At 43.8% G+C, this 15053-nt stretch overlaps 1 protein-coding gene across 22 annotated transcripts in view; it reads right to left on the bottom strand.

Annotated features, from left to right (window-relative positions):
* Pard3 (par-3 family cell polarity regulator) overlaps window positions 1-15053 on the bottom strand; it is a 548906-nt gene that overhangs the window by 450794 nt on the left and 83059 nt on the right. For all 22 annotated transcript variants that reach the window (XM_006531520.3, XM_006531523.3, XM_006531524.3 and 19 more), the window contains exon 2: window positions 182-283. In XM_006531520.3, coding sequence (XP_006531583.1) covers window positions 182-283 — 102 coding nt within the window. The remainder of the gene's footprint in view (window positions 1-181; window positions 284-15053) is intronic.

Raw genomic sequence — 15053 nt, 5'->3', positions numbered from 1 at the left:
AAGTACCAAATCCCAGTTTCAGGAAAAGCATCACAACCTGGCATCAGGGCAACGGGGGGAGAGCGGTCACCCGGGTGAATTGTCATCTGTGATTCTAGCACAGAAGGGAAGGGCTTCCTGCCACCCTCCCCTCATCCAGGGAAACTGCCACTGGAGCGGACTGCCCCAGCCATGAACTCACTCTGTCTTTGTCATCAGCAACGTCACAGAGGATGTCATCCAGGTCTAGAATCCCTCCATCTCCATGCTCCAAGCGATGCACCTGTATCCAGTAGTTTGGATCCTGAGCAAAAGACAAACACAAACATCAGATACATCAGTGCCAATGAAAGGGAATTCAGTGACTTAAACCTAATAGCTTGCTGACCGTGAAAGGGAACGTCAATAATATTACAGCTAATTAAAACCCCAGCCAGAGTTCAACTCATGGCGGAGTCAGTCTTCCTCTTCCTCTATGAATAGGTCATTCATATATACTTCCCCTTGGCTCCATACCATCCATTATGGCGACAGGAAAACTCCCGCCCTCACAAGACTCTGATTTCTCTCAAGCAGATCAGACTTTTCCTTGTCTGATATACAAGCCATGCAAGAACCCCTGCAGAACAATCTATAGAAACCTAAAACATGAGCAGCACACATTCTGCATCTGAAATCTCACATCTGCTAATCTGCAGACAGCACGCCGCACACCCTGGAGAGTTACGTACTCCTCTCAAACAGACGCCTGTCCTCCGCCTGGACAGACGGAGCTGTTGACAAGTTGGCACATGAACCAAGAAGGCTGAGGTGTGAGCCTTTGTTTTAAAAAGTCAAACCTGCCGGGCAGTGGTGGCACATGCCTTTAATCCCGGCATTTGGGAGGCAGAGGCAGGTGGATTTCTAAGCTCGAGGCAAACCTGGTCTACAGAGTGAGTTACAGGACAGCCAGAGCTACACTGAGAAACCCTGTCTCGAAAAACCAAAAAAAAAAGTCAAACCCAGCAGACATACATATGTGTGTAATACACTATTTAAAGCAATCCATCGAAATGTGTGATGCAGGTCCTTTTACTCCAAGGTGGAACTGGGGGAGAAAAAGAGAAAAAGGACAGCACTTAAAACTTTTAAATATTCCTTATTGGTGTATTTAAACACACTCACACATCTTGTTTTCAAGTAATTTGAGAAGGGCACAGCTGCCCTTAAACTCAATAAAACTTCAATGTGTGTGCTCATATAGAAATACAAAACAATGCTGCCCATAGATTTCCCAAAAACACAGAATTGCTACACAAAAGTTACACTGATTTCCCAAAACACAGAATTCCTACCCAAAAGTTGTATTAACACTCTGTTCTTTCCTAAGAAGGGATGTTTGATACAATCTTTTCTTGAAGACAAAGGATGAGTGTGTTAGCAAAAGCACAGATTCCACCAGATCTATGAGCCAAGATGTTGCAAGGTAGTGGCTGTTAGCATTCCTCCTAGGCTCCTCCCCACAGTTACCCGGTAACAGCCAGGGATGCCTAACTCTGTATAAAAGAGGCTGTTTGCCCCCTCCTCACTCTTACTCTCTTATCCTCTTCCTTCTCTGTCCCTTCTCTCCCCATCCCACCCCCCATGTGTACATGGCTGGCCTCTACTCCCCCTACCCTGCCCCCACTCTCTCTGCCTTTCTCTGTCTCTACCCCTTCAACTCCACTCCACACACCCTAAATAAGCTCTATTCCATACTATATACATCATACGCCTGGTACCTCAGGGGAAGGAATGCCTCAGCATGGGCCCGAGGGGCATCCCCTCCCCTGCACCATACTTCACCTCTACCAAACATATTCCCGGTTCTCTCTTTCTTTTTATAAAACATAACAGTGGCAAAGGTCAACATTCTCTGGATGTTGCCCAAACTCATCTCTAACACAGGCATGCCTCAGATCCCCTAATGCACAACATGTGTTACAGAAATGGAGAATCACTATTTTTGACACTGTTTAGCCAGAAGGACAAGCAGCTCAGACCTTACTAATATTATGATATAAAATATAATTAATATAATATAATATAATAATATAAGCAGGGCCACAAAAATCACCTCAGCTACTGGGACCTCTGTAAAGGGAACCATTCATCTAGGTTGAAAACACATCACACACAGAAATACAAACTACACACACACAAACACACCACATATACCAGATATATACAAGCATATACACAGACATATACACACATAGCACACACACACACAAACACACCACATATACCAGATATATACAAGCATATACACAGACATATCCACACACACACACACACACACACACACCACATATACCAGATATATACAAGCATATACACAGACATATACACACATAGCACACACAAACAACATACAGACATCACACACACACACACACACAAACATACCACATATACCAGATATATACACGCATATACACAGACATATCCACACACACACACACACCCCATATACCAGATATATACAAGCATATACACAGACATATACACACATAGCACACACAAACAACATACAGACATCACACACACACACACACACACACATACCACATATACCAGATATATACAAGCATATACACAGACATATACACACATAGCACACACAGACATCACACACACACACACACACACACACACACACACTATATGCTATTTTAGTTAGGGTTTCTAGTAATACAACCAACTATCATGACCAAAAAAAGCAACTTGAAGAGAAAGGGTTTATTTCATTTATATGTTTTAGGGCACAGGAACCCAGAGGCTAGAACTAAATCAAAAGATGTGGAGGGAGAGTGCTATTTATTGGCTACTGGCTTGCTTTTCATGGCTTGTTCAGCCTTCTTTCTTACACCATTTAGGATCAGTCCAGAGGTGGACTCCCCTGGTGAGCTAGGCCTACTCATATGAATCATTAGTCAAGAAAATGCTTTATAGACTTTGCCCACAGGCAAATCATATGAAGCTATTTTCTCAACCCTTTCCCAAATTACTATAGCTTATGTCAAGTTGACATAAAACTAACCAACATGTATACCAAAATAAATACACACGCACACACATACACACACACCATAACAGACAGACAACAGACATGCACACTACACTACATGTACATACACACATACATACTTACAGACAGACAGACACATACACAAACAGATACACAGAGATTCAAACAGACACATATCTACAAGCACACTCTTCAACTATGTAGCTTAACTGATCCACACAATCTCCTAATCTCAATGTCACCGACATGGTGCTTTTAAGACCCGCCACTTTGAGTGTTTCAGAATTTGTTGCTTCAACCTCTGTTTGGCAGCCAAAGTCCCAAAACAAACCGCCTTCCAAGATCCTGGTCTTTAAATCAAATGGTATATTAACTGTATTAAGGAAATTTAGCATCTAATGTCCTGTGGTGGATAAGGAAAAGGAGACCCTCACCCATCACCTCCTGGCCAGTCAGGACAAGTGCATTCTGCCCTCCGCCACTCACCCACACCCAGCAAACACTAGCACAAACTACCCAACCAGCTTAAATGACAACTTCCACTTCTATATCCTGGCTACATGCACAAGCAGATGACTTTTCAAAACAGCTCACTGAACTCACTCTTCACACACCTACCTCCTCCTGCATCAGCACCAAAATCATCCATCCAAAACTTAAGAATAACTTTAAAATACCTAAGACAGCATAGAGTTGTCAGAATAGTTTACATAGTTATGGGGTAAAGGCAACAGGTACATATATAACGTGTTTAAAAAGCCAAACAAGAACACACAAACAACAACATAACACACCATGTGCGGTGGTACACGCTTATAATCTCAGCACTGACAACCAGGAGACCAAAGGATCCCTGGGATTCCAAAGGCAATCAGCCAATCTATCCTAGATAGTGAACTCCATGCCAATGAAAGGCCCAATCTCAAATCATCCGGATAGCATTCCTCGGGATAATCTCTGGGGCTGTCCTCCAGCCTCCAAATACATGCATGGTTCATGCACAGGAACACGCACACACCTATGTGTACACACAGAAACGTTGTTTTAAATTAATCCACATGCTTGTTGCCTTGGAGTCATCTCCTACAGTCCTGCTGCCGCCAGGTTTCCTCCCACGACTGCTCCCCGGTCACCAGAAACTTCTGAATTGCTACATGCAATTGGTCCTCTTTTCAATCCTTCTTATCTGCCGGCAAAATGGCACACTGCCAATCCCTGTCTCTTCTCTGAAATATCCCATAATGTTTTTTCCATCTTCTCATGAGCTGACCGAGGCTTTCTGAACATGAGACTTGTTAACTCTACATCAGGAGGGGCCCTGATTCAACAGTCAGATACTTATTATATGTATCAGGCTTTTATGTGCTCGATGAAGGGACTTTCAGAAGGGAGAATGAACACATGAATGACTCTCTCCTCATTAAAAAAAAAAAAAAAAAAGAGGTGAGAAGGGCATCTGAATGACCTCCCCGCACAGCATTAAGACCAGGAAAGTGATTTGTTTTGTTTTGTTTTGTTTTGTTTTGTTTTGTTTTAATCAGGGTACCACTCTATGTATCCCTGGATTGTCTGGAACTATGTAGACAAGGCTGGATTTGAACTATGTCAACAAAGCTGGATTTAAACTAACGAGGTATACCAAGGTGGATTTGAATTAACTATGTCAACAAAGCTGGATTTGAACTATGTAGACAAAGCTGGATTTGAACTAACTATGTAGACAAAGCTGGATTTGAACTAACTATGTAGACAAAGCCTGATTTGAACTAACTATGTAGACAAGGTTGGATTTGAAATAACTATGTCAACGAGGCTGGATTTGAACTTGAAGTCTTCCGACATAGATTTCCTGAACCCTGGGAATTCAAACTCTCTCCCACTCCTAATACTAAATCTCCCATTTTACTTTCTACCTACCCTACTTCTCCAGTTTTAAATAATCCAACTTTTCACTTACTTATCATTCTCTACTTTCTTCCTCCCTAAGTTTTTTCTCTTGTTAAAATCATCTTTTTAAACTCTCTGATAGTCTTCCTGCTCCCACCATTCCTACTGTTGTGACAGTTGTGGCTGTCAAAGCTGAGACCCGGGGTTTTACTGTATCTCACACATCACTCTCGCTGCTGTTACTGTGACTTGCTCCCCTCTATGCACCGGCAGTGAGTAAGACACTCTACATTGCCTCTGAGGTACACTCCAAGACCAGCAAAGGCTCAGCTCTACATACAACACATCCTTGCTTTAACTTCAAGTAATACTTTAACTGAAAAAAATGGGGTAATAAAATATCAAGATGAGAATTAAAGACCAAACAGGCATAACTGGGACCTGAAAACCCCCCTAATGAGCATCTACCCCTACTTGTAGAGAGAGACCAGCAATGAAGGCCAGAGCCACAAGACTGTGGCACAGGAATCCTTTCAGACTACACATTAGACTTGAAGAGTAACTAACAAGGGTACACCCCATATAATGCGCTGTCCATGACATACTTGCCTGGTCTACTATAAATAACACCTGCTCCCATAAGACCTGCAGAGAAAGCAGGAGCCTCAGGCCACACCATAACATGCAATGTGTCAAAATACAGGAATCCCCACCAAAAATATCGGGTAACGATAAGACAAAATACAGTTGGAATACATCCAACATCTCAAAACAACCCACTGCTAATAGACTGGGTATAGCCTGAGGCTCAGTTGGTAGACTACCTGCTAGTAAACATGAGGCCCTAGGTTCCATCCCCAACAGGACATAAAAACTGGCATGATGGTACATGCCTATAATCCCAGCACTCCTAAGGTAGAGGTAGAAAGATGAGAAAAAGGGGAGCCTGTGTATGGTGGCATGCTTGACATTCTTGTAAGTGTCTAGAGCTGTGTGTGTGCATGTGTGTGTGTGTGTGTGTGTGTGTGTGTGTGTGTGCGTGTGCACATGTGTGATGTGCAGCTGTTACAGGGTAACCTGTAGAGTACTTTGTTCCTTTTCCACCGTGTGGGTTCCAGCAACTGAACTTAGGATAGTCAAGCTTGGTGGCAGGTGTTTCAATCCAAAGAAACATATCACTAGCCCAAAATGCACCAACTTTTAAAAATTAAAAAGGAAACACAAAAAAGCATCAGCAGGCCGGGCGTGGTGGTGCACACCTTTAATCCCAGCACTCAGGAGGCAGAGGCAGGCGGATTTCTGAGTTCGAGGCCAGCCTGGTCTACAGAGTGAGTTCCAGGACAGCCAGGGCTATACAGAGAAACCCTGTCTCGGGGAAAAAAACAACAACAACAACAACAACAAAAGCATCAGCAGGAAGCAAACTAGCCTATTCCGGTGGCTTCAAGATTCCTAAGAAACACTCTGTATTGTAGAAGCCCAAGCCTTGTCTATTTGCAAAACTGAAAGACAGAAAACAATTTTTGTAGTTGTTGTTTTTTTAGAAATGTAACCTTCACTGTCCCTTTCTCTGGAAAGTCCTGGAAGATGTGTTCCGACAAAACAAGGACTAGTCTGTGAGCAAGAGTGTCATGGCTTATGAAGCAGACAGCCAGTGTGAAGGAAAAGAACTCCCTGAACCACAGAGATCACGGGAAGCTGACGCTGAATGGTGGCCCCAGAAAGCTGTCGGAGAACACACATGACCCACCTAGAATGAAGATGCCAGGATCTCGAAGCGATATGTCTCAGGATGATGTGGAAATAGCATCCAAATTCACTGAGACACTGCCTTCCAGCAGCAGTGGGGCAGAGTAAGGAGTCAGAGCACAGAAGTCCTCGGGGATGGCACAAACGAGCAGAGAGGCCCATAAGGCTTAGCTACAAGCAGCATTGCACTGTGAAGAACACCGGGCTTTTAACCTAACCAAAACCATAACTAAGTTTGGTGGAAGACAGTCTTTTAATAAGTACATGTATAGGAGAGGGACACACGCAAACCATGACAGAGATCCAAGACTGGTTTTCTCAGATGGAAAGAAAGGAAGTACACACTGAGCAATGGACAGGATCAGTCAACTAAATAGTGAGAAACTATAATTTAAAAAAAAAAAAAAACTCATCAAGAAATAATAAAAGCAATTTATATAGAAATATGGTGATGGGTTCCAAAAGAATGGGTTGTTAGAGAAGGCAGCTTGCACTCACTGCCATTCCTGGAAGGGTGAGTGGATGGATGGATGGATAGATGATTGATAGATAGATAGATAGATAGAGCAGAAAACTGAGAATTTTCCTTAAGTGATAAGACAATCACTTAACACTAAGCATGCATTGAACCGATCAGCCACAAGGTAATTACATCCCTAAGATAAGGAAGCCACTGTTGCTAACAACTATACTACGAGAAAACATGTCAGTTTTGAAAGCTGGTAGGACCAGTCGAAGGAAGTATTCTTCATTCTTGGTAGTACTGTAACTGTCTCTCCAATGTTTGTAAGCCAAAACAGACATTTTAAACATGTGATCTAAACTGTGGCAGCTGTCTAATGAAACAGTGGTGTTCCAAGGCAGCAGCCACAACCTCCGTGGCTTTGCCTTAATCACATTTCCACTTCAGAAATACATGCCTTTACCTTGAACTTACGGAGCTAGCTGTCAGTTAGTTTGCTGTGGGAACTAAAGAGTAAACACATTTCTGTTGCCTTCTCAACAGGAGTGGGGGATGTGGATGTTCAGAGGTCACAGCTGACATCCAACAATGAAATGACCTGCATCCCTTTTTGGGAGTGACTAATGCCCTTCTCAACCCCAAGCCACGCCCACACCGATGCCTCAACACCACCCAGCAACCCACAAATCTGTTGCCCCACAAATCTGTTGCCCCACAGGAGAGTGGATGCCATTACTCATCTCGCTGATCAAAAGGGAAAGAGGCATTGTGGGAAAGGTAAAGTTCAAGTTCACGAATAACTCTGCATGTCTTGTTCCTTTAGAACCAGGCAGTGTCTCCCAGGGCACTGGGCTGCCATTGCCCTTTTCTTCTCTCGTCATTTCCATTAGGACGGGTGTGGAAGTCTTTGGTTCCTCCATCATTCCACACCAAAAAGGAGCTCTTGACACAGCTTTCTTCTCCATTCTACTGGCGGCAGCCGGAACATTCCAACCCAATCAGTTCACAACCTTCCCAACAGGCAGCTTTGAGATGGATGGAGAACCCAGTGAGCAACCAGACAAAGACAAAATGTATGAGGCTTTATAGAAACAGAACTGAAGCGATCTTCAAAAAGAGAAAAGGCCAAGGACTAAGGGAGAGGTGGTTCAGGTAAAAACACAAACTGTTTTTCCAGAGAACCCAACTTCAGTTCCTAGCACCCACAAGGAGGCTTACAAGTGTCTGTAACTCCAGTCCCACGGGATCCGACGCCCTCTTCTGGCCCCTGGATATACTGGACATGATGAAAATTCACACACTCAGGCAAAACACCCATACTCATAAAATAAAAGTGAACGAAATCTAGAGAGAGAGACAGACAGACAGAGACAGAGATGGTGATGGAGTCAGAGAAACAGAACATAGGACGCTAAAGACAAAGTCCCGTGAAAAGGACAGTTAAAGAAACTTGTCATATGAAATAGTCGTGACCTGAGCAATGTTAAGTAAGAGCACTTTCGTGTTTGAAGGGAATGCCCGCTGACGTGTACATGAGAAGCAGCGTACATGAGAAGTGTCATACTGAAGAAGCACCTAAAGGCACTCCGTTTGAAACATATGGTTTTGTGCTTGTCACATAGGAGGACGGTGACTGTCATCCCCTGTCAATAGCTAAGAAGCCAGGCAACGGATGAATTAGTGGCTCGAAGTTTTATAAGGAAAAATGTCTGTCATTTTAAAATAGCAGGGTTCAAGATCAAAAGGAATAAAAACTATGATGATATTCTTAGCTGGTTCCTTGTTAGAGTTTTAAAAAAGGAAAAGAAAGTCAGGCTAGGCATATGGCTCAATACCAGAGCTCTTACCTATCTGCATAAGGCCCCAATTGCCATTCACATTACCACTGGTTTTTTTGTTGTTTTATTTTGTTTTGTTTTGTTTTTTTAAGGCTATAGTACTGGGGAATGAACCTGGGCCCTTCCACATGCTATGCAAGTACTCTACCACTGACTGAGACACATCCCCAGCTTTTAATACTGAGGCACTGTCTCACTCAGCTTCAAAACTGGCCATCAATCTGCTCTCTATAGTCCAAGCAGGCCTTCCGTGAATAGATGGCTGGGATTACAGGCCTGCTCCATCATACCTAATACATGCAAAAATGTTTAAAGTCATCATAAAAGACATTTGGGGAACTACTTGAAAAATGTTACTGTAAATTATGTACCAAATAACTGTTAGAAGTTGTTAATTTTCCTAATTGTAATAACGGTCTTGTGAATATTGAAGGAAATGGTCTTCTTAGGGAATAAATCATGAAATATTCATAAATGAAGTGTCATGACATTGGCAATTATTTTAAAATAGCCTGTTCAAGCTGGAAGACAGCTCAGTTGGTAAAGTGCTTGCCTTTCAAGCAAGAGAACCTGTGTCCAATCCTCAGAACAATGGAAGCCTGCCAGGTGAAGTGCTTGTACTTGTAATACCAGTGCCTGAGAAGCAGGAAGAGGAGGATCCCTCGTGCTCACTGAACAGATGGCCAAACAATCGAATCTAATTGGTGAGCTCCAGGTCATGAGTCTCTGCCTCAACAGAAGTGGACAGTGTTCCCTGATACGCCACCTAAAGTTGTACTTTATCCTACACACATGCACACACAAACACTCACACATACATACACACACACTCACATACACACTCACACATACATACACACACACTCACATATACACACACACTCTCACACACATGCACTCACACATAGATACAAATACACACATGCACACACACATACTCACACATACATACTCATACATACAAACACATTCACACACACATACATACACATATACTCACATATACATACACACATATACATACACACACACTCTCGCACACATGCACTCACACACATGCACATACACACACATATACTCTCACACATAGATACAAATACACACATGCACACACACATACTCACACATACATACTCATACATATACACACATGCACACACACACACTCAGAGACTTATACACACATACACTCACACACACACACATACTCACATATACACACCCCAAGCTACATGAACACCCATGCACAAGCATACATACACACACTCACACATACATACTCACATACATACGCAAACATGTGCACACATACCCCAAGCTACATGCACATGCATATATATACCCTATATATCCCCATACTAAGGAAACACCTACTGCACAACATATATCTAGGAAAATATAAATTGTCCCGTCTTTAAACCAAGAAAGTTAACACAGAGAATTGGTTATAAGACAAGGAAGAGCTGAGGTTCCTGAGCAAAGAAGTCTAAGAAAGTCATGGTCCTCCATGCTGACTGACTAAAAGAGGGGGCAGCATAGCCCGGGGCACAGGTGGCCACAGGCCAGAGGAGGGTGGAGGTGCTGGAGCTGGAATCTCAGGAGAGACTTCTCTGCAGAGACAGAGCCCAGAGTGGGAGCTGGGATGTGTCCTGTGGACATCATCATCACATGGTACATCCCCACCACACCTCCCACTGCTCAGCCTGGACAGCTGTCAGCAGATATGGCTAATCCCCAACACACTGGAAACCAGAGTAACTTCACACAAATACAGTGACCAAGTTCATGAGAACACAGGAAGCCAGCCTAATCAGTATTCCAGGGTGTAAAACTGTCAGGCACGTGAGAGGGGAGCCGGGGATGGAAATTTTTAATCGATGCTTAGGATGAAATAGAAGGCATAACACGTGCACAGCAAATAATCTACCCACGGAGCTCAACCTTCAACCTGCTATGCAACTGGGGGTGGAGAGGGATTTGGTATCATTTAAATAAACCTTTCTAAAGGCTTAAAATTAAAACTTTCTACAGATCTGATAGCTAAGAATATGGGGAGATATATGTGGCTGAGACCAAACTCCACCTAAACATGCAGTTATCTGAAACAGAGCTGAGCCCATCCAATCCATGGAACAATGACCAGCAACTCAAGCTTTTTTCCCAGGACTGGAGATGTGACTTGGTTGCATGAAGACTGCATTCCACTGACAGCACACGTAAACCAGGTGTGGTGGACTGTGCCGATAACCCCAGCACTCGGAAAGGGAAGGCAGGAAGAGCAGATTCAAGGTCATCCTTGCCTTCTTGGGGGTTCCAGGCCAGCTTGGTCTACAAGAGACTCTTTTTTATTAAAAAAAAAAGGGGGGGGGGGGAGAGATTGCCCAGAACACTATCTGTTCAGGGGAAGTAATCCTTATAATCCCTATGAGCTGGAAGTGCTCCCCATCATGCAGGGAATGAGTCCCCCTTACATTAAACCACCAGTGAATGCATCTCTTCCTTTCCCGTTGCTTCTCAGTCTTGCTCAGTACTGAGCCCTCGACTACTGAGTACTCAATACTGTCATCACTGAATACCTGCCACCTCATCTCACTTGGCTCCCATAACAGTCACAGGCATAGAGCACATAACACCCTGCCCCTAACCTGCCTTCCACCTCCTAGAGCATACATGTTCCTCGCCAGAATGCCTATATATCCGAATTCTAAACTACCCTACTTGTATCTACATTCTCATTTTTGGTTTAAAACGTCTTCTGTGACACAGGCTTCGGCCCTCGGGTTCTTATCTAGACACTGATTTGTACTGAATAGCTGGTTTCCTTGTACTCCTGCGGTAGTCTGCTTTTCTCATCGGTAAGGTACCCAAAGGGACTTTTTATGAGCTTTCTAAAAATGCAGAACAAAGAACAAACACTGTGATATAGATAGATAGGCAGGTAGATAGATAGATAGATAGATAGATAGATAGATAGATATGAATGAGTGTTTTATATATTTTATATATGTTATATATATGTGAATGATATATAATATATACATACACATATATACATACATATGTATATATGTAGTGTATGTATATCTATATATAATCTATATGTATCTATATATAGATATATATATATAGATACATAGATATAGATGATATAGATATATAGATAGATAGATAAAGGTAAGACTTCAAACAAGTGCTTCTTGGAAAACTTAACAAACAGCCCTGTGCTTTGCTAACAGCCCAGGAAAGTACATAAACAAGGTTGCTGTTCATCCTCCATCCTCCAGCTTTCCAGCCTGGCTAAAGAATCCCCATGGATTACTCTGTCTTATAGTCCAGATGACGAGAAGCATAAGGATGAAAGAATCCAGACCGAGTTCCCCTGTGGTGAGAAGACCCGACTACAGTTTGGACACTTTTGCTCACACCCACAGATTAGTTTAGGATTCCCTGGCACCATGCCTGCAGTCCCAGGGATTGTGAGGAAGCGGGAAGAGCCAGTACTGCCACCTGACAGTGAGACAAAGGAAGGAACATGTGAGACACCGGATGTGTCACACATCCCAGCCAAGGCAGACGGCAAGACAGCCAGCTCCCAGCCTCAAAGGCTCCATCCACAGCTCTGCCACCAACAGCTCCCGGAAGGCTGGCAGCAGGTGGTGCACCCCATCTCACAAGCTCTGAGTTCATCTGGTGAAGGACCACAGGTGGGTAAGCCTAGAGTTGAGAATACCTCTGCGCTACTCTTGCAGGCTTACAAGGAGGGTCTTCTGCTTCATTTTGTATCCGAGATGAAATACTAAACATAACCAAAAGAATGACAGAGCCAGAGAATGCTACAGGTCTGGAAATGTAAGTCATTCCCTCCGGGACACATTGCCACCTTTTCCTGAAGATCCAAGAAGCTGGCCGAAGTGGCAAACATGAAAAGGAGAAACTGAACCAAGAGCAAACCCTTACCCAAGAGAAGGGTCTTTTTAAAATTGGAGGAGAGGGATAATGGAGACAGTGTCTTGTCTATGGAAGAGCTTGTTTGGCACTAGCATAAAGACCTGAGTTTGCTCTCCTAAAGCCATGGCTTCTGAAAGAGTCTAGGCATGGTGTCATGTAATTCCAGGGTCAGCAGACACTGAAAATACCTAGGACTCACTGACCAGTCAGCTTAGCATACTTGGTGATTCCAGGTTCAATGAGAAAGTGTCTAAGAAGAGGATGGACAGAGTCCAAGAAACAACATGTGAGGTTGATCTCTGACCTACATACAGACATGCAGGTATACACATACACACACACACACACACACACACACACACATACATACACACATATTCACACATACAAAGACACATACATACTAACACATATACACATACACACACATACATAGACACATATATACACATATACACAGACACACACATACAAATATACACCCGTACACACATATGCACACACTCACACATACCACCACCACCACTATCACCTATCAGATAATATCTTTCACTTCCTGGAGTGTACGGAAAGAATGCTTTGCACCAAGTTATAGGCTATGATTCCAACAGGATTGGAGCCAAACTGCAGAAAGAAAGAAAAAAAAAAAAAACCCATCGACTCAAAATCAGGTCAGGAACCTCAAATAACTGTTTCTCTCATACACAGCAAAAAGAGAATCCAAATAACCACCCTGGGAGAGCCTTAAAGATAGTCATCAGCTGAGAAAAGAAAATCTACACTGCACGTTCACTCCGCAGGCAGCAAAGAGGAGACCCAACTTGGACCAAAGGAGACTCTGACCTGAAAGAGCATGCCCACTGAAATACAACCCACTCTCACGGGCCCCCGGGAGCTCCGGATCAAACAAAGCAACCTGGAAACAGCTCCCTTCTCCCACTTAATCCGAACCCACCTCTTGGCTTGTTCCTAAATAACAGAAAATATTTTTAAAACAACAACAGCAATAAAATCCTTTCTCAGGTTACCCAGTCACAAACACACGTGGCAATCCCATACACCTGGATATCCTAAACAGAACTGAATCCAGAGAAATACTTCTCAACTGAGGGAAGTAACCTGTACAGACACCAAGCATGCGGAAGGCCCGATACCTACCTCTGCTTTCCTCCTTGGAAGCCTGGGCAAGCACTGAGTCAGCTGTAGCTTATGGCTCTTCCACTCAAACTCAGCCCAGCCCACCCTGGGAGGGCTCTGGGTCGAGGTCCGACAGCACCACATGGTCACAATACCAGTGGAGACCAAGGCAGGGCCCCTAGACACTGGTGCTCCGCGTGTAACTCCCAACAGCCATGAGAGGGTGGCCAGCCCAGGCTAGGAGGTACCTAGGGCCACTGTTGCCAGAAATGGAGTTCTCTGTCCTCCCAGAGGACTCTAATCCCCAGACAAGGGAGGGATCTGTGATGGTATCTTCAAAGGAATGCCAAGACAGGGGTGTCCCTTCCTGTGGCTCTGCCATCTACTGACAAGGAACACAACAGTCAGGGCAGAGTAGTAGAGGCTCACAAGCAAGACCTCCACATGCCTGTCTCGGTCTGTCCCTGCAGACCAAGGTGCTGGGCTCTCCTATCTCCCATTATGTTTGTGCTTGTTTACACCTCCTGGAAAGGCAGGCTCATTCCTCCCACTGTGCTGTTCTTTCCCACACTCCACTTCCTGGCATAGATCTGTTTCTCCCTGGCACTGGTCAGCAATCCACGTTTATCTATCCCAGTCAGTCCACCACAGATGAGATGGCAGAAACCTCCTGCTGGAAACACATTTATTACCATTTATTTGCCATTTATTACCCTGACAAATATTTAGATAGCACTCTTTAACTCAGTGGGGATGCTGGACACCAGATAAGCCCCCCACCTTCCCAGAGACAGCCCTGCCTTTATTCTCAGCCAGAAATAATGGACTTTTGGATATATTTTATTAATTCTTGAATAACGTCACATCATGTCTTTCGCTCATGTTTATCACCCTCTCAACTCCTCCCAGATCCACCCATGCCTTTCCACCATGCCCCCAATTTCCTGTCCTCCTTTTACTTTTAATTTTTTTTAACTACCCAATCTTACTCATTTTATGCTGT

Source organism: Mus musculus, chromosome 8 (genome assembly GCF_000001635.26).
Source record: "Mus musculus strain C57BL/6J chromosome 8, GRCm38.p6 C57BL/6J".
NCBI lineage: Eukaryota > Metazoa > Chordata > Mammalia > Rodentia > Muridae > Mus > Mus musculus.
Note: the sequence above shows the minus strand (reverse complement) of the source record. Positions and strands in the feature narration are given on the sequence as shown.